General features: G+C 50.6%; 1 protein-coding gene across 1 annotated transcript in view; it reads right to left on the bottom strand.

Moving 5' to 3' along the window:
• The window catches only part of Abcc4 (ATP binding cassette subfamily C member 4), a 216248-nt gene that overhangs the window by 178144 nt on the left and 19288 nt on the right, over positions 1–18816 (bottom strand). The window contains exons 2-3 of the mRNA XM_052190656.1: positions 1370–1480; positions 760–880 (exon numbers count right to left, since the gene is read on the bottom strand). Of these exons, the coding sequence (XP_052046616.1) occupies positions 760–880; positions 1370–1480 (232 nt within the window). The remainder of the gene's footprint in view (positions 1–759; positions 881–1369; positions 1481–18816) is intronic.

The raw sequence follows: 18816 nt of genomic DNA, 5'->3' as shown, positions 1-18816 counted from the left end.
GTACTTCCTTCTAAACCACAGGACATGCCTTCTCAAGAGCATCAGAGATGACAAGGTGCATCTACACACCAGCACTCACAAGTGCAGGGCAAAACACACCAAACACCAGCACTCACAGATACAGAGTAAAACACTGCCGGCTTCCTGTGACACTGGACTTCAAACATTTGTTAAGATTTATGTATTTGGTGTGTATGTGTGTGTGCCTGCGTATGACCTGTGTGCACTGCGTATATGCTGGAGCCCATGGATGTCATAGTCTCCCCTTGAACTGGCCCCAGGCAGGGTTGTGAGCTGCCGCCACGCAGGTGTTGGGAACTGAACTCCAGATGTCTGCAAAAGCAGTAAGTGATCTTAACGCTGAGCGGCCGCACTGCTCCGTAATTAGTTAGAAGAAAGGCCATGTCTTCAGCTTCCGTCACTGAAGCATCGCCAATCCCAAAGATGTGGTAGTGAGCCTCACCCGGCTGCATCCCTGAGCTCGACACACTTTCCTTTTTTTGTTTGTTTGTTTGTTTTTCGAGTCAGGGTTTCTCTGTGTAGCCCTGGTTGTCCTGGAACTCACTCTGTAGACCAGGCTGGCCTCGAACTCAGAAATCCGCCTGCCTCTGCCTCCCAAGTACTGGACTTAAAGGCGTGTGCCACCGCTGCCCGGCCTCGACACACTTTCAAATCTCATCTTCAACAGTGATGGACAGCCTCCTGCCAGCACACCCACACCCACTCAGAGACAGCAGCCAGGATGTGACTAACATTTACCTCGATTAACGTAAAAATGCCCAAAATCACGTAAGATTTCCAGTAGCACTTTATGATTGCCTTCGTTAAGGAAGGCTTCCGTGCATCCTTCTTGGCGCGAAGAACTTCTTTATCCCAGTACCTACAGTAAGACAAAAGCGGAGTCAGGAACAGTGTGACTGTCCGAGTAAAACGGAAGCACAGAAGGACGCAGGTAACTCTGCGGATGCTGCACAAACATTGGCTAATCGTCCCCAGGGACCCAGAAAGATGTGTGAGGCAGACTCTGCTGCACCCGGAAAATAGGCCTCAAGGGGGAACACCTCAGGGGACAGGTCACTGCCAAGCTCTGGATTACGACAGCCCTGGCAGCCAGAGAAGGCGGGTTACTGCTTCGGTGAAACCGTCCCCAGGGCCAGATCTCGGGCATCAGGACCTAGGGAGCCCCAACAAAGGTTCTTTCCCCAGGTCACTGAGTCAGACCCCGCCAGGGCAACCTGACTGGAGGTGGGAGGCGGGTCACGTTGGAAGGACTAAGCTCCAGACAGAGCAAGGGGCCCGGGAAGGGGCCAGGCATCCCCCAGCCGTCCGCTCGGCCTGCATTCTCCGCCTCTCGCTGCTTCCGGCTTACCCTTGCAGCTCCTCTCCAAGGTGCTTTGAGCGATCTTCCGGAAGCACTGAGAACATGTCATCTTCCTCCAACCTCCGCTTGTGACCAGTTTTAAACAACGGGTTGAGCCACCTGTTAAAGATTTAAAGGGACGACACATCAGACCCGCACGGCTGTGTTTAAGAAGGCTCTCGCCTCGGCGCGTTTCATCACCCTCCACATTCTAGATATACAAAGACGAGAAAGGTTTAAATCTGTGCTTTGGGCGCATGCCATACACACACACACACACACACACACACACCCTCCTCCTTCTACACACCTGAGAGCACTCTGACATCAAGACACCATATCTTTTTTTTTTTTTTTTTGGATTTTCAAGACCGGGTTTTTTCTGTGTAGCCCTGGCTGTCCTGGAACTCACTCTGTAGACCAGGCTGGCCTCGAACTCAGAAATCCGCCTGCCTTTGCCTCCCAAGTGCTGGGATTACATGTGTGCGCCACCACTGCCCAGCAAGACACCTTATTTTAATACTGGCTTCTGTCAACCTCCTCTCTACCAGCTCAGGACCTCTGTGACCTATCACTACATATCTCTAAGTGTCAACTACCTTCCCTAGTACAGACGCACGTATGTATGTATGTATGTATGTATGAATGTATGTATGAATGTGTGTATGAATGTATGTATGAATGTATGTATGAATGTATGTATGTATGAGTGAGATTTACCACTAACCAGTATGGAAACCTGCTTGGTCCTATATTCCACAGTTTTTCTACACTTGGGTCCTTTGTGCTGCAGCTGGCTGGTGACAGAGCCCTGAAAAGCACTCTCCAGTGAGTGACCCTAAATGTTCTGTGGCTGGAAACCCTCCAGTCTCAGAGTCTACATAGATATGGCTGCTTTCTGGATATATGACTGTTAACCAGTGAATGTTCTCTGTCTCTCTGTCTCTCTCAGCCTTGGGCAAATGGAAGGACATCTGAAGATGCTGAAGATCCTCTGGGGCGTAGCTATGAACATTCCAGAAGATGAAAGTCAGCCACTGTCTGAGGGAGCTCAGCCCTCCCCTGACCCCTTCCCCGCTCGCAGGATCAATCAATCCGCCATCTTTCCTGGGCCAAGCTTCAGAAGGCCAAGGAATATACATGCGTCCCTCTCGGGCAATCAAATGCGGATCCTTCTAGAAAGCTTCGATAGACGACGAGATTACTGACTCAAGCCAATGGCTTTCCTCTTGTCTCTCTTCAGTGGCCACACTTTACAGGGGACGTGTACCATGGGAAGCTCTCCCCTCGGAGAAGCTGCTCGGGGCTTCCTGTGGAGGTGGGCGCTCAGCAGCTGCAGGAAGCAAGGTGTGCAGTCAACTCCACACAACCCCCTCAGGACACTCAGAGGCACAGACTTCTGACTGGGAGCTACGGCGGCTCCCCAAGACCATAGCAGACATTATGAGGAGGGCTCCCAAGGTAACCTGGGGTTCCAAGAAGTGCCAATGCCCCTGCCTCGTCCACCCAGTAGATGGTGGGAGATCACTGAGAAGGACCAACCAGCTCACCTCTCTCTTAGCACCCTCCCTGAGGGGTTTGCAGGACACTTGTCACCCTGCAAGCCTTGGATCAACGGAGGTGGCCCCCAGACACGTCTGAGATGCTACCGATGTGCTTGAGCGCTTTCTTCCAGTTCTATCAGATATTCTCCAGGTGGTGCTTCTAAGTGGAATCCATTGGCATTTTTTAGGCTTAAAAAGGCTTGATAGGGTTTGTGGCGAGTTTTGTTTTCAATCAGCAGGAGAAATAGAATAGTTAAGAAAGGTTCTTGGGGTATAGAAAAGTAGCCAAATAACTGCTTAGCATGTACAGGCCCGAGTTCAGACTCAAGAACCACGCCCCATGAAGTAGGAAAGCACTGATAACCCTGTCCAATGAGACTGCACAGTTAACTGCATGTGCATCGTATGTAACAACATAATAAAGAGGGAGTGATGTTAAGTTAAATAAATGAACTCAACACAGGCTCAAAGTTCTCTTCAGAAGACGCCACAGACTGACGCTCCTAGGCTCTCTCACCAACCACACCTCAAAAACCCAGGCTGAGATACACGGTTTAATTTGCTGTCAAGCAAAGCACACCGGGATACGAGACTATCTTTGATCATCTGTGTATTACATCATATGTGGTCATGCGCAACATAAAGACATTCTGGTGGACAATACCTGGTTATACTATGGTAATCCCTAAGATATATGACGCCAAGTGGTACCATTGGCCATCTTGCTTTGTGTAAGCACACACAGGGCTCAGAATGACAAAACTTCCTGGTGACAGTTTCTCAGAATACTCTGAGGTTAAACAGTTAGGTAGTTGATACATGGTCAAACGGTGCGTTCATTCTGAGAGAATTTATCTCTGAGAGAGTTTAGTCAACAATCCCAGGCCGCTGCCAGATGAGCCATGCTCAACTCCAGAGCTCCCGCTCCCAGCATTCCCTTCTCTCTTGCTACAGCTTCGCTTCATCCTTGCCTGACACAACTCCTTCAGAGCAGTGAGAGCAGTGACTACCCCCAGCAAGGCACAGCCTCTGCTACCAAACACCGCGCTTGGTGGGACAGGCAGGCAGTCCACAGCTGCTGAAGGGAGGAGAGCTTGTATAAGACAGATGGCCACATCACTCTGAGAGGGGGCCTGAAGTGCGCTTCACTGGAAAGTCAACCTAATGATTCTTGCTGCAGGCCAAACACAGGCAGCCACCCACGAGCTCAGAGGGACAGGAGCCTCTGGATGAGTCTCTGGTCCATCATCACAGCCCTCAGCATCACTTCCAGACTTCCATGAAGATGTTTACAGTAGGTTAAGGACCTCTAATCTAGTGTTGTGGTTGTTGTTCTTGTTGCTTTTCCTAAAAGTGTGAGTGATTCTGAAAACTGTTTTCTCAGTGTGCTAGAGGGAAGGAATGCCAACTCAGACGTTCAGTGTCCTAGGAAACAGTTTATGAGCCTTTCTCCATCACCCAGACTCGAGTGCTCAAGTGTCTATGAGCTTCACATTTACCACGTATACAGGAAGAAGGCACAAACACCAAGCCCCCCCCCCCAGAGAGAGTAAGTCCTCTCCATTCTCCATCCTCAGTATCCTGAATGCCATTCCCACCTCTTACCCTCTCCTTCCTGTGTTGCATCTAACTATGATGAAACTAAAATATTATTTCGTTCCTTGATAGCTACTGATGTATGGCTCAGAGCGTTAGGGTTGGGATGGCTGTGGACACTTGAGAGTTGTTCAGTCAGTCTCTCTCTCTCTCTCTCTCTCTCTCTCTCTCTCTCTCTCTCTCTCTCTGGTGAACCAGCTTGATATTTCATACTTTTTTCAGAAGCCAAACCTAATAAACCCAACAATTATAATCTATTAAAAAGAAAAGCCTCCACCCTGGAAATAAATATTTAAAAAGAACAGCCCTGGGAGTGGTTTGTCTCTGTTCCTGCCCTTGAGCCCAGGGGATGTCGTATCCTGTGTATGAGTGGGACGCGGGTCTGTGTTCACACCTGTAAAGATAATGAATGCTCAGGCCCACAACAAGATTGTGCATGGGAAAGAGGGGCGAAGACACCTAGATGTTAGACTCCCACAGCAGCCCACGTAAGGGAGAGTGCAAGTCTTGGAAGGTTAGTTTCATATCAGAGGGAGAGGGAGGGGGAAGGGAAAGGAAGGGAGAGGGGAGGGGGAAGGGAGAGGGAGGGGGGGGAGGAGAGGGGAGGGAGAGGGAGGAGAGGGAGAAGGAAGAGAGGGAGAGGGAGAAGGAGGGGGAGGGAAGGGGGAGAGGGGACAGGGAGAGGGAGAGGGAGGAGAGGGAGGAGAGGGAGGAGAGGGAGAGCCAGGGTGTCAGCATGTGCCTGTAATCCTGGCACTCAGGAGGGAGAGGCAAGAGGTCTGGAAATAAAGGATATCTTTGGCTACACAATAAATATGAGGCCAGGCTGGGCTATATATAACCCTGCTAGAGACAGGGAGGGAGGGAGAGAGGGAGGGAAGGAGTAAGGGAGGGAGGGAAGGAGGGAGGGAGGGAGGGAAGAAGGAATTGATTGATGTCTGGACCAAAAAGAGAGCTCCAGCAATAAAAGCACTTGAACCCTAACAATTGAGTTGAGCCCCAGAACCCACATGAAGGTAAAAAGCAAGAAGAAATTTCACAAAGCGCCCTCTACACACATGCTGCAGCATACATACATGCACACCACATACACATGTGCACACACACACACACTATAATGACTTGAGGGTTGCTGATACATCGAACAATGGAGACTTCACACCCCACCCTGAACCATCTGGAAACAACAAAGCAGAAAGAAGAAAAGTTCAGAGCGATCATCATCATCTCATCATCATCATCATCATCATCGGCAGTTTCTCTGAATATGACCTAAGGCTGTCCTTTGGATTCTTAAATACCCTGTAACGACCCAGTCCCCAGGCAGAGTCAGAGGCTGTAAGGGGACAAAGATGGGTCACTGGGAGTACGCAGGAGTTGTCAGAAACCTGACCCCTGTTCTCCCTCTCCCTCTCTCTGCTCTGCTACAGATGTGTACTGACCACCACAGAGCCACAGCCAGGGAATGAGACCTCCAGAACCGGGGTCTGATGTAGCCCTTCCCTCTGTAGGTGGCTGTCTCCAGACATCTGTTACAGTAACAAGATTGTGCCCTCAACTCTGACCCCTGACCTCAGATCCTAAAGCAGCCTCGTGGCTGGTGGCTCCTCATTTGATCCCCAGTTCGTGTGTTCCTCGGGGACATGTCTGAGGAAGCTTCCTGTGTTCGCCACGCCCACACGTGGAAGGGTTTAGTGTGCAGCCTGCCTTTCCCTTTCAGTGTTCCTCTGAAATGGCTCCACTGAAGAAATGGCACCACGGGAAGTTTCGGGTGCACAGGAGGAGATAAGTCCCCTTAGTGAGCAAGACACTAGTGTCATTTGGGTCCAAACAAACTTTTTTTTTTTTTCGAGACAGGGTTTCTCTGTGTAGCCCTGGCTGTCCTGGAACTCACTCTGTAGACCAGGCTGGCCTCGAACTCAGAAATCCATGTGCTGCCTCTGTCTCCTATGTGCTGTGATTAAAGGCGTGCGCCACCACTGCCCGGTTCCAAACTTTTATTAACAGCATCAAATCAAACCTTACCTCTCAAGGCACTGCTAACAGAACTTCTCAGAATACTGATGCATAATTTCCTGCAATGGACCTAATTTTATTTAGAAATAAATAAGACACCTGACTCATACAAGCAATTGTTTGTCCCACACTCTTCCTCGCGTGCATTGGATAAGGCCCTTGAATTTTTAAAATGCCCCAATCAATTGCTTTCTATTCTCTGAAGCCCCGCCCTTGCTTTCTGTTCTCTGAAGCCCCGCCCTTCCCATGGCCTCACCTCCCGTCCTTGGTAAACTGATCCAGCTGCCCAGGTTAGAAACCCCTGAGAGCCATCCCAGCTGTCTGCTCAAGACTGTCTACCTGCAAACACCCATCACTTGGACCTCAAAGCAGCCACACCGACCCACCTCTGAGGCAGTCTTTCCTTTACCCATGCTTAGATTTCCCACTCATGGAAAACATTTCAAAGGCTATCATGCCTCACCATTTTAAGACAAGGTTTTTCTCCATAGCATGTAAGCAAGCCCCCAACCTAGAACAAGGTGGGCACACAGATTTGCCCAATACTGTGACTGGGAGTGCTCTCTGCAAGCCCTCGGCTTTGATTTATTTCCATTCAAAACCCATGATCAGTCTGTGGTACGGTGGGTAAATGAATCTAAATGGTGGAGGTTTCCCAGGGCCAAAAGCGCTTCCAGCCTGGAGACAGCACCCAGGCGAAATGAAGAACTGACAGGCAGAAGTCTGTTTCCCAGTTGGTCGGTGACTAAATGTTGCCAGGGAAGAGCTGGGGCAAACCGCCAACATCGACTTCTCCTCTGGCGTGCCAGTCGATTGGCTCTGACCTCATGCCCATCCAGTAAGCAACAGAATAACCAAACAAAACCCTGCAAGTTCCCCAGGGCCTCCCTCATCACAAAGTAAAGTTCCCGGTGGCCTGGCCCGCCCGCACGCCCGCCCGCCCGCACGCACGCACGCCCGCACGCACGCCCCACTCCCTCGCTCTCCCTGTGCTGCGGCCCAGCACTCCCTCGGCACAGGTGTCCATGTGATCACCAGTGTGTGATGTGCACAAGCGTGCCCGCGCTCTCAGGGACGATCAGCACTTGGCCTCCGTGGACTCTGGGCCCACACACAAACCACATTAAACACATACATGAGGCGTCTACCAAGCTGCCATCTTCCCCAACATTCTCAAGACACAACTGCTAAGGGATGTGGTGGGCCAGGCCTATAATCCCAGCTCAAGAGAGGTAGCAGGAATTCAAGGTCATCTTACACATAACTAGTTCAAGTCCAGCCTAGGGCTACTCTGTCTCAAGCAAACAAAGTCCAAAGTTATCCCAAAGTTAATACACTCCAGCCTGCTGTGTATTAAAATAACCAGGCTCCCTTTCTTCCTACCTGATGTCCCAGCCCCCACATCCTCCACACCTAGCTACATCCTCACATGCTATATGCTACATCCTCACATGCTGCATCCTCGCATGCTGCATCCTCGCATGCTGCATCCTCGCATGCTGCATCCTCGCATGCTGCATCCTCGCATGCTGCATCCTCGCATGCTGCATCCTCGCATGCTGCATCCTCGCATGCTACATGCTACTGTGATGCTTTCGTAAATGGATGGTTGGCTCCGTTGATTTTGGCCTGTTGTGAGACAGTACATCAGTGTAGGAGTGTGTGGTGTGCAAAGATGCTCACTTCAAGGGAGCCAAGAGAGACAAAAAGAACAGGGCGAAGGCACGTCCTCCCCAGGGGCTCAGGCCTGCAGGTTCCCCGGATCTCCTAGCGTCCCTTCCCTCCCAAGAGTGAATCCATGCTGTTCACAGCTCCTCAGCGCCCCCCCCCACCTCACCTCCACCTCCTCCCAAATAACCAAGTCCAAGAACAGCACTGCGAGGGACAGACAGACAAATGTCCCCCCTCCTTCACCAAGTGAAGAGTCACACTTACAATGCCCTTCTCACAGCGGGAGTCACATTATTGGGATGGGGAAAGAGAGCCAGGTCCCTTCAACCAATCAACCAGAGGATCTTCTAAGAAGCAGGGGCACCCTACTCTTACAAGGTGGCTCCTCTGAGGCCCCCTGCAAGGCAGTGCAAGGCTAAATCACCTTGATAAATCACCTAAGTCACCGAGATCCTCTCTGAGCTGCCAAGCACGCTATCCCGACCCTGAGAAGCTGGTTAGCCCTGCCTGTTTGAATCAAACACTTGCTTCCAAATGATCAAACCTGATCACCCATAGGGTGTGACTTGTCTCTTGCTCCCAAGCTCAAAGAGCCTCAAGGGACAGAGAGGGAGGGAGGGGAGAAGAAGGGAGGGAGGGAGAAAAGGAGGGAAGGAGGGAGGAAAGGAGGAGGGAGGGAGGGAGGGAAGGGTGTGAACATCCGATGCCCTTCACTGGGGTTTGTGCACCAAGAAGCACCAGAGAAGAACATGCTTCGTGTGGGCTGGAAGAGTGGATCACAAGGATGCAAACACTCACATCCGTTAGGATTCCTACTGCAGGCTCAACGTTGCCATGGGAAATAAACACACGTGCGTTCAGGTTAACTAACTGAAGTCATGTGTATTTGTGGTGGCCCCAACCGGCTTTTCTAGTCACAGCAAGATCCCCACCTCACAACCAATCTGGTCGCCAACTTGTGCAGTAACATGCCTTGATATGCCTGGTTTCATCCCCACCCAGTAGGCTTCCACCCTTTGGTTCTTCTCTTGTTAAAATTTTAGGGACAGTTTAGGTTTTGGAGTGCTTTGGGGTTCACAGCAAAGCCCAGTCCGTGTGTCCCCAAACGCTGTACAGACACAGCCTTGCCCACTCTTAAAACTCACCATCTCCAGAGCGGCCTGCCTCCTTCCCCGGGTGGCCAGGGTCCACACGTGTGCGTCTCAGCAGACTCCACAGCCAACTCGGAATGCTGTGGACTCTCAAAGCTCACACAACCGCGTAATGATGTGTATCCACCACGGCAGGGTCACGGGATGGTTTTCACAACCCCAAGTCCACGTTTGGGCTTTCCAGCCCTTTAGTCCATACCCTGTGCAATCGCTCATCTTTGTTTGACTGTACCCAGAACATCACGGACTCAGCTCCTGTAGGAGCGCCCTTGCCAACTGACCTTGCTCCGTTAGCAGCCAGTATTCAAAATATGTAGCTCTGGGTCTTCTGTCTTGAGTGCCTATCACTGGCTTCTGCTCTGAATGTAGCAGTTATGTATCTGTTCACCAGCTAAGCATCCTGACTGCTTCCAAGTGAGGCCACCACGAATACAGCTGCTATAATTCCCTATTCGCCGGGTTTTAAGCTCATTCGGGTAAAATACCAGTGCCTGCGACGTCATGTAAGAGTGTGCTCCCCTTTTCAGGAAAATGCTAGCCCTTCTAGCCTCCAAGCAGGGGTTTTGCACGCCCACCAGCCATGCACGTGAGTGTAGGTAGCTCTTTTCCCTTGAATGGCTGCTTCAGTTCCAGCTCCTTCGGGACCCCCTGACCTCTGACCTCGCTCTCCAGCAAGGCCCTCCATTCCTGGATTCGTGGGGAGCGTAGGTGGTGTTCACAAAAAGTACCAGGCACGGTGAAAATGCCATCGTGGGTGGGGGAGGGGCTCAGCTGCCGGCTGGAGATTGGTTCTGATGTTCTGATTTAATCGGGAATCTGCGTGTCCAAACGCTAAGGGTCCTTGTCTTCAATCAAAAGGTAAAGATGTCAACGGCCAATGGCTGGGCAGAGAGGAGACGGGTGGGACCCTTAGTGTAGCGAGGGCGAGGAAAAGGACAGGTTGCCATGAAGCGGTGGGACGTGGATGGAGCTACAAGACAAAAAGCCGAGCCCTGTGAGAATAAAGTGCCGCCGGCCACTTCCCCGGTTGGGCCTGGGACGGCAGGGGAAGGTTTCGAAGAGTCCAGCCTCTGAGGCAGCCAAGGCATTTTAAAGTTAACTGGCATATATGTGCGTCTTCCATTCGAAAAATCCAAATAGCTCCTGGGCAGGTGCGTGCGTGCGTGCGTGCGTGCGTGCGTGCGTGCGTGGTGCATGCGTGGGATCCACCGGGAGCCAAAGCAGCGTAGCCCACCTCCCTCACTGCTACAATATGGCCATCTGAAGAGCCTGAAGGATGCAGCCACAAGCCAACAATCACCAAAGCCAGAGGCTTCAAATACTCAGGAGAATTTTCCAGTGCGGTATCCAGAGGGAGCAAGACCTGCCTATGCCCCAGTGTAGACGCCTGGTCTCCAGAACGGTGTAGAATCTCTGTGGTCTTAAACCATCAACTGTGTGTAGTCACTTATAGGACAGCCACAGGACACTTGATTGGACGTCATTGTTTATATCTCCAGGAAGAGGGAAAGTGGCAGACAGAAGACGGCTTGTCCAGGGCCATACAGCTCATGAGTGCTGGCGGCAGGGTCTCACCCAGTGGGGGATGGGGCTACAAGCCCCGATGGTATGGCCAGAGTGCCTTCCACCAGGAGATGGAGCATCCACCCTTTGGCCAGGAGCTCTGAGCCAGCATCGGCCTCCTGAACTCTGTGGCTGTTCAGGACTGTGTCCCTGGCTTTTCCAACCAGACTCTAGAATGTTCTCCAAGTCAGTGGAGAGGGCTGGAGGAGGGGGAGCCATGTAGGGGGATTTAGATGGCAGGGGGGGGGGGGGAACTTACGCAATGAAGACTTTGGCTGGACTTTGACCCTAGTTTTTCCTAAGTCTTGGGAATTTTCCAAGTCACGGGGTCTGATGGTTTATGCTAACAAGGTGACTCACATCAGGTCTCCTGGAAAGTTTATACTTGCAGTGACCACAAATGGAAGCTGTCCGGGGAAGACGAATCATGCATTGACAGGCAGGGGCTTTGCCTAGCCTCAGGGGCTTAGAGGGCACAAAGTCTGAGCTGGATCCTGTGACCCACATGCACATCAATCCCGCCCGCAGAACAAAAGCCGGAGCGGTGAGGCATTTATGAGCTTTCTCGGTTGGCAATGCTCTGAGTATCATTATAAGACAATGTGCCAGAAATTAGCATGTCCAGAAAGTGGCAAATCCCAACTCACGGGATAGGACAAGAAAGGTGTGCACTTGGGATCCAGCCAGACCCTGCCCTCTAGGACCCTCCCTCTGACTGACTTCAACCGGTATGCGTGTGCTGTAGAAAAATCATAGTTCTGTGTACAGCACTTTCCTGAGTCCAGTGAGACATTGTTTTTGAACCCAAACAAGTCCTAGGAGATCTTGAACGTATACTCTGTGGGTCAGAAGTGTCTTTAGGACCCTGATCTTATAAAGACGTTCTGAAGGGAAGATGGTCTTGAAGCCATCTAAGGCGACCCTGTGAAGTTCTGATCAACTCTGGAACTGTTGACTTCCCACTAAATTCAAGACACGATGGCCTCAGCTTCTGACAGTCAACATGTCAGCGTCTCCGCTCTAATGGCTTCTCCCCCTCGCGGCTTCCACTATATGCACCTCAGTCAAATATGAGACTGCAGGTCTCAGCGCAGTGCCCACCAGCCATCACTGTCCCTCTCAGAACTTCCGCTGCCAGCACCGTGAGGAAAAGACAGGGCTTGAAATCTCCCTCCTACTTTGTAGCCACGCTCTCTAACATTCAAGCAGGGGCCTTGAATGTTGAGCTACAGGAAAACATCTGTGCAGCCCGTGAGCTGGCAAGCCCCGCTGCTGGGCTTCTAGTCTGTGAGCTCAGGACTCGGAGAACGGCAGGTTTTACAGGTGAGAGAGCCACACTGAGGTGACTGGTTAGTCACAGCCGGTCCCACCTGCGCCAGCAAGATGGCTCCGCAAGCAAAGACACTGGCCAGCAAGCCTGACAACCGGATTTAATCCCTCGGACCCATGTGGTGGAGGGAGGCACAACTCCTCCAAGTTGCCCCCTCCCGTACCCCCCACATCATCACCATCATCATCATCATCACCATCACCATCATCATCATCATCATCATCATCATCATCATCATCATCATCATCATCATCCATAGCATTGTGTGCCTATAATCCCAGTGCTAGGGAGACACAGAAGAAACCCTGAGGATTCCTGGATTGCTGTCCAGCTGAATCTGTTGTTTGTTCCAGGTTCAATGAGAGAAACTACCTCAAAAACTAAGGTGGAGAGGGATTGAAGAAGACACCTAGCGTCAACATCTGGCCTGCACACACACTCACACACAGATGTGTATCCACAAACTCATACAGACACACAGAAAGGGACAAGATGGACGGTGTGGTGTTCACGGTTAATTTAACAGTTGCTATATGGTCATAGTTAAGCATCTCCTAGAATACTCATGGAGATTACAACAAATGCACAACTTTAACAAACAAACCAAGGTTCATGCATCCCTTTACAGATGAAAAGAAACCAAACGCTACTTTTCAGTCACCGTGCTCCAAACACAAGTGTGTGTACAAGTGTCCATGTGGGGAAGAGAGTGGGACAGAGCAGATAAGACTGGTTGGGAGCCAGTCGATCATGGCTGATACTCAGGGGAGGCTGCTTGGGACTTGGTTAGACTGCTCTGCTCAGGGGAGGCTGCATGGGACTTGGTTAGACTGTTCTCCTCAGAGGAGGCTGCTTGGGACTTGGTTAGACCATTCTGTTCACTCTACTGCATACATAACTTGTCATTTCCACAGCCAAAAGAAGACATGAAGGAGAAGGGAAGGTTGGGAGGAAACCCATACTTGTATGGTCTTATGTTAGGTGTGCAATAAGCCTTGAGCTGACTATGAGGCCAGTAACCCAAGTGTCGTTCGTGGTAACAAATCTAATTACTGTACACCACTCATCCACAGTGGCTATATGTCTTCCATCTTCCATTTAGCATCGTGATCCCAGGTAGACAAACAGGCAAGCCACAGCCTCACGTGAGCCCACTTCAAGTGAGCTAAGCACTTGAAGCTTCTAGACTCATCATCCAACCTCTTCTGAGCACCCGTGCATTCAGGTAAGATCTCAAGGCAAAGAAGACTTAGAAATAACACATCATAAGCACACCTCTACCCTTCCATCTTCCTGTCCTCAGAATAAGGCTTTGACCAGCTTTATCTAGACAGACAACGATGGTAGTCGATCTGGGTTCTAGCCCTGATCCCCAACCCTTCAGTTCCCCGGAGATCTCATTGATGATTGTGTTGATGGATGAGCTGTTGATAGAGCTGAAGACTCCACATTTCTCCCAGGACGCAGGGAACAGCCATTCTCAAGGCCTACGAACCACATCTGAAGCAGTGAGACTCCAGGCAGAGCCACCACGGAAGTTCCTCTGTGTCTGTTTCACCGGAGAATAAACAAAAATACAGGGGTGGAAGGACCCAAAAAGAAAGGACCAGCTGCCTCCTCTTCTCTCGACCCAGGCCAAGTTTAACTTGGGTCTGTGCTTTACTCGAGCCTTAAAGAAGCAGCAAGCAAATGAATCTGGAGACAGCAGTGGACAGATCTAATGTTCAATCCAAGAGCCTAGGGATTGGCTGAGCGCTATCTAAAACGGTATCTACCACACTGAGTCACACAGCCCGGCTGTAAACAGATCACCAAAGGCCACCATGGCCACAGCACTGAGACCCTGGCCTGAAAGGCGGAGAGCACAAGAAAGCAGATCCAGTGTTGGCTGTTGGCTCATATAGCTCCTCACCCACCGGCCCCCACTATACAAAGGCCATAGCTCAGTTTAAGAGATTATTAATCTACAAATCCTCAAAACGATTTGCATCACTTTAGGCCTCAGCAGATGAGGAGTCTGTGTTTATTAATACTACCCCATTGATCCAAATGTATTAGTAAGTATATAATGACTTGTAATGGCTCTCATAAAACCTTGTGAAGCTCTGCTTTGGACTAGAACCATCTGATTCGCTCAACCTTAGGTTCCTGTCTATATAGCAGTCATTGGTCCTATCAGAAGCTGAGTATACTGTGTGACAAGACAGCACACAGAACTGAAGAAGGAGCAGGGTTCTCACGGCCTCCGACTGACTCACTGACAGCTCGAAAACCAGGCTGACCTCCATCCAGGAAGTTCCTCTTGCCCAAGAACAGTGCCTGTATGCCTCTATCTACCAACTGCATCCATTAAAAATCTAAATTAGCAGATATATGCAAACTTGTCTCAAGTATATGAGGTAACTCCTTGTGGGAAAGGTCTCCGGCCATCTGCTAAACAGCCAACCACTTTGGGTATGATGGACTCGCACTAGTCAGTTACTCAACGGTAAAATATATTTACAACTTTCCCAAGCAGTCTAATCTATCCTGCTCTGCTGACAACTCCCGCTGACCAGACGCCTTGGCGCACACCTTTAATCCCACCACTCAGGAGGCAGAGGCAGGAGGATCTCTGTGAGTGCAAGGCCAGCCTCTTTTACAAAGTGAGTTCCAGGACATCCAGAGCTACAAAAAGAAATCCTGTCTTGCCTCACCCCCCCCCCCCAAAAAAAAACTCAGTCACAGGACTGAGATTCAGAGGTACTTTACAGCACATTCTGACTTTCCACAAGTTTCAGAGTCAACACAAAATCTAACCCAGTCCACTCTGCTTTCCATAGGGTACAAAGTCCATGGGAGGACTAATCATTTTTGAGAGTTTTATTTTCCAAAGCTTCTAGCATAAAAGGAACCACATGCCTAGCCAAGCTAAATTCCTGCTACTTAGAGCCACAAACTCTAACTCACTCACTCACTCCTTCTCTCTCTCTCTCTCTCTCTCTCTCTCTCTCTCTCTCTCTCTCACACACACACACACACACACACATACACCTTGAAACCCTATTAAGTTAATGTCTTCAAGCAACACAGGGGTAAAAAAGACATCTGGTCTTTCCTTTTTATGACATCTCTGTCTGGCTTGTCACAGTGCAACAGCATCACAGTGAACTTAGCTTGGGTCAGGCAGGGCTCCAAGGGATTTCGTAGCCCTGCTTCCATCCAGTTATGGGTTTAGGCCCACAGGCAGCCTCGTGGCTGTGCCATCAAAGCCCTTCAGCAGCAAAGACCTCAAGGCAGCCTTTTGGTGAACTTTCCTCAACTGTATGAGAGTTAACAGTAAGACCTGACTAAGCAGCACGGACTCCCCGGCGCCTTCCTCCGAGTTCCAGCTGAATCCCAAGATGCCTGCTCCACATTTTGCCCAAGCAACTTTCTCCTCTGCCTGGGCAGGCCATCGGGCTGTCCTGCCAATCATCACGCAGCGGAAACCGTATTCCATTTATCATTTCTGCTTTCTACACATGATGGTGTTCTAGTGTCTTAAATCCTTTTCCAGCTAGGAGGATGCCAACCACGATGGAGCTAGCCAGCTCTCGGAGACAGTGACGATCCAATAGGAATGTGCCTGTCCTGATTCACGGCCTGTCCACCCTCGGAAGCAGCATCCCTTTACATGAATCGTCCCAGAGCCAGATGCGAGGCAAACGGGGCTCTCCTGATAGCTGACACCTAGCCAATCCTAACCTGCACAGCTTACCTTTCTGTCCTGCCCCAGACCACAGGCGTAATCTACGCCCCTCCCTTTCTGTCTCCTGACCGCACTGGTGTCACCCCAGTGGCTCTGCACTGTGCCTCTAAACCCTTGAGAGTGTTGACTTCACCTCTGGTCTCTCCTCAGTCTCCTCTGATAGACTACCTTGATGCTTTGCATGAGAATGCCCCCTATGGGCTCAAACTTTGAAAACCTGGTCTCCAGATGATGGATCTATTTAAGGATTAGGAGGTGTGGCCTTGTTGGAGGATGTGTCACTAGGAATGGGCTTTGAGATGTCAAAAGCCCATGCCAGTCCCAGTTAGTTCTCTCTGCCTCAGACTTGTGGATCAAGATGCAAGCTCTCAGCTACAGTCACAGCACCGGTCTGCCTGCCCCTGCCACCATGCTCCCCACCGTGATGCCATGCTCCCCACCGTGATGGCTGGGGACAGACCCCCTAACCCTCTAAAAGCAAGAACTGCAAATAAACTCTCTCCTCTCTAAGTTGCTTTAGTCACTGGCTTTGCTCGTCATGTCTTGTCACACCAACTGGGAAGTGGCTAAGCCCGCTGGCTAGACTGTGGGTCACGTAAAGGAGCACAGGACAACTTGTTCTTCGTGCCGGGCTGGGGACTCAAGCTCTGACCCTTGTCTGTGCAGGACACACATGACCCTCGGCATTCCACCAGACTCCCTGTTTAGATTTTAATGTTTCAGGAGCATTTTTGACTCAAGAGACTTCTGACCCCCAGCCTAGGCCACCCTATAATTCAGATTTTTTGGAAGATGGTATAAAGTCTAGAGAAGAAGAACGCTTAGTTCTGTATACTATGGATTAACTATAAGTATGAACAATTGATGTTAGTATGGTCGAGCCTAGGTTTTCATTTAGGTTTAGGTAACCCTGCACTCTCAGGAGAAAAGACAAATGGCTAAATAAGCGCCGATCTGAGTTTGGACTCTGGTAATTCTCTATGCCGCACGGTCGAGCTTACTTAAGCTCCGGAAGCAGGAAGCAGAGTCTGCCAGGCCCTCACCTGCTCTACCACAAAGCTGAAGGTGCCGACCCAAACACCCACCGAGACAGCTTAGAACGTGACACCCATTCTCCACACACATTACCCGAACTTTCCTATAAGCAAGTACACTACCTCCAGGGCTTACACCCAGAATGAGCTTTGTTACCATCACTCTGACAACCAAATACAATTGAACTTCAAAGCTCAGGACACCGCACTCTGTGCACCGCCTTGAGAACGCATGTATGCACTAACATGTCTATTATTCAGCGTTAAAGGGGAGAGAGAATTCCAAACCACGGGCTTTTCTAGGTGGGCAGCCCTGCGTCAGTGAGGCAGAACTGAGGAAAATTCCAGCCAGGCCAGTTCAGCTCTGAAGCAACAGGGCAGTCACAAACATACCAACCCTCGGCCAGAAGAGCTGCAGATTCAGAGGACAAAAAAATCCTTTGATAAGTCTCCTTCTGCAGTCTACTAAAGGGTTTATGTGTTAGGAAATAAAGAGAAAAACTCTACAATGAGTTCCGGGGCATTTTCTGAAAGGGCTTTCATTAAAATAACAACAACAACAACGAAGATGATGCCTTCTCCAATTTCACTGTAAATTATTCCATGGAACCACAACTGCTCACAGAGCTGGAAAAACTAAAGCGACTAAGAAGGGACACAAACCGGGACTGTCAGACAGAAGCAATGGAGTGAGGGAGACCTTGACTCACTAGTGGTCGTCAGACAGAAGCAATGGAGTGAGGGAGACCTTGACTCACTAGTGGTCGTCAGACAGAAGCAATGGAGTAAGGGAGACCTTGATTCATGCCTGGGCTGTCATCCCCAGGGCTGCTTGCCTACCTAGTCCCCACCATCCCACCAGCAACCCGGCTTTCTGAATGGCATCCCAAGCCAATCCAGAGGGAACTCTAGCCAGGCTTCTGGCCCAGCGTGCCTGTGCCTCACTGGAAAGAGGAGGAAGACAGCACAGATGCAGCCCCCACCTGCCTTGGACAAGAACAGTGGAAGACATCGCCCCTCCCTAACCCACAAAAGGCAGTGCCACCTATGCAGTGTCCCTTCAAGTTGTCCTAAGTCAGATGGGCACTTTTTCCTGAGCCCTAGGACAGGGCCCTCAGCGGCCCACCCCACAGCACGTGATAACAAGTAGCCCAGCATCTCATATCTCCTCCAGGAATCTCAAGGCAGGCTCCAGGAAGCTGGAATCATAACAATTCATTCAAATTGACGCCTTAAGCATTTACTATGCGAAAGGCTCTTTCCAAAGGTTCTAGATCACAGACTATGGTGTGTATGCAACTCGCATTCCAGGATATGAAGATAGCCAGGCTCAGAAAGACGGGGTCTAAAACACAGTTAACAGCCACACAGTAAACCAACAGGGAGCCAGCCACGGGGTGGGGAGGGGAGACAGCTTAGACAGCAAGAGACAGGGCTCCCTACGTGATAAGCCGGAGGCCTGTGTGTTCCAATCAAAGGCAGCACAGCGGCAGAAGCCCGGGGTCCACTGCTTTCCTGGGAGCTCCTTTACCAACCCCCGTGCTGACTGTGTCGGCAGTGGGGCTGCGAGAAGCAAGGGTAACCAGGTCTTGGAGGAAAACATCAAATGTCCGTCATCTCTCATCCATGCTGCAGGATGAATAGTCAGTCCTCTGAGAGATGAAGACACCATGTCAGGGCCCTGCCAGCAGCTGACTGGGACAGATGCAGAGACTCACAGCCAACCCCTGGACTGAGGCAGGGGACTCTGTGGAAGAGTTAGGGGAAGGACTGAAGGAGCTGAAGGGGATGGCGACCCCGTAGGAAGACCAACAAAAGCAC

Source organism: Apodemus sylvaticus, chromosome 8 (genome assembly GCF_947179515.1).
Source record: "Apodemus sylvaticus chromosome 8, mApoSyl1.1, whole genome shotgun sequence".
NCBI lineage: Eukaryota > Metazoa > Chordata > Mammalia > Rodentia > Muridae > Apodemus > Apodemus sylvaticus.
The sequence above is the reverse complement of the archived record's forward strand: the minus strand, read 5'-3'. Positions and strand labels throughout refer to the sequence as shown.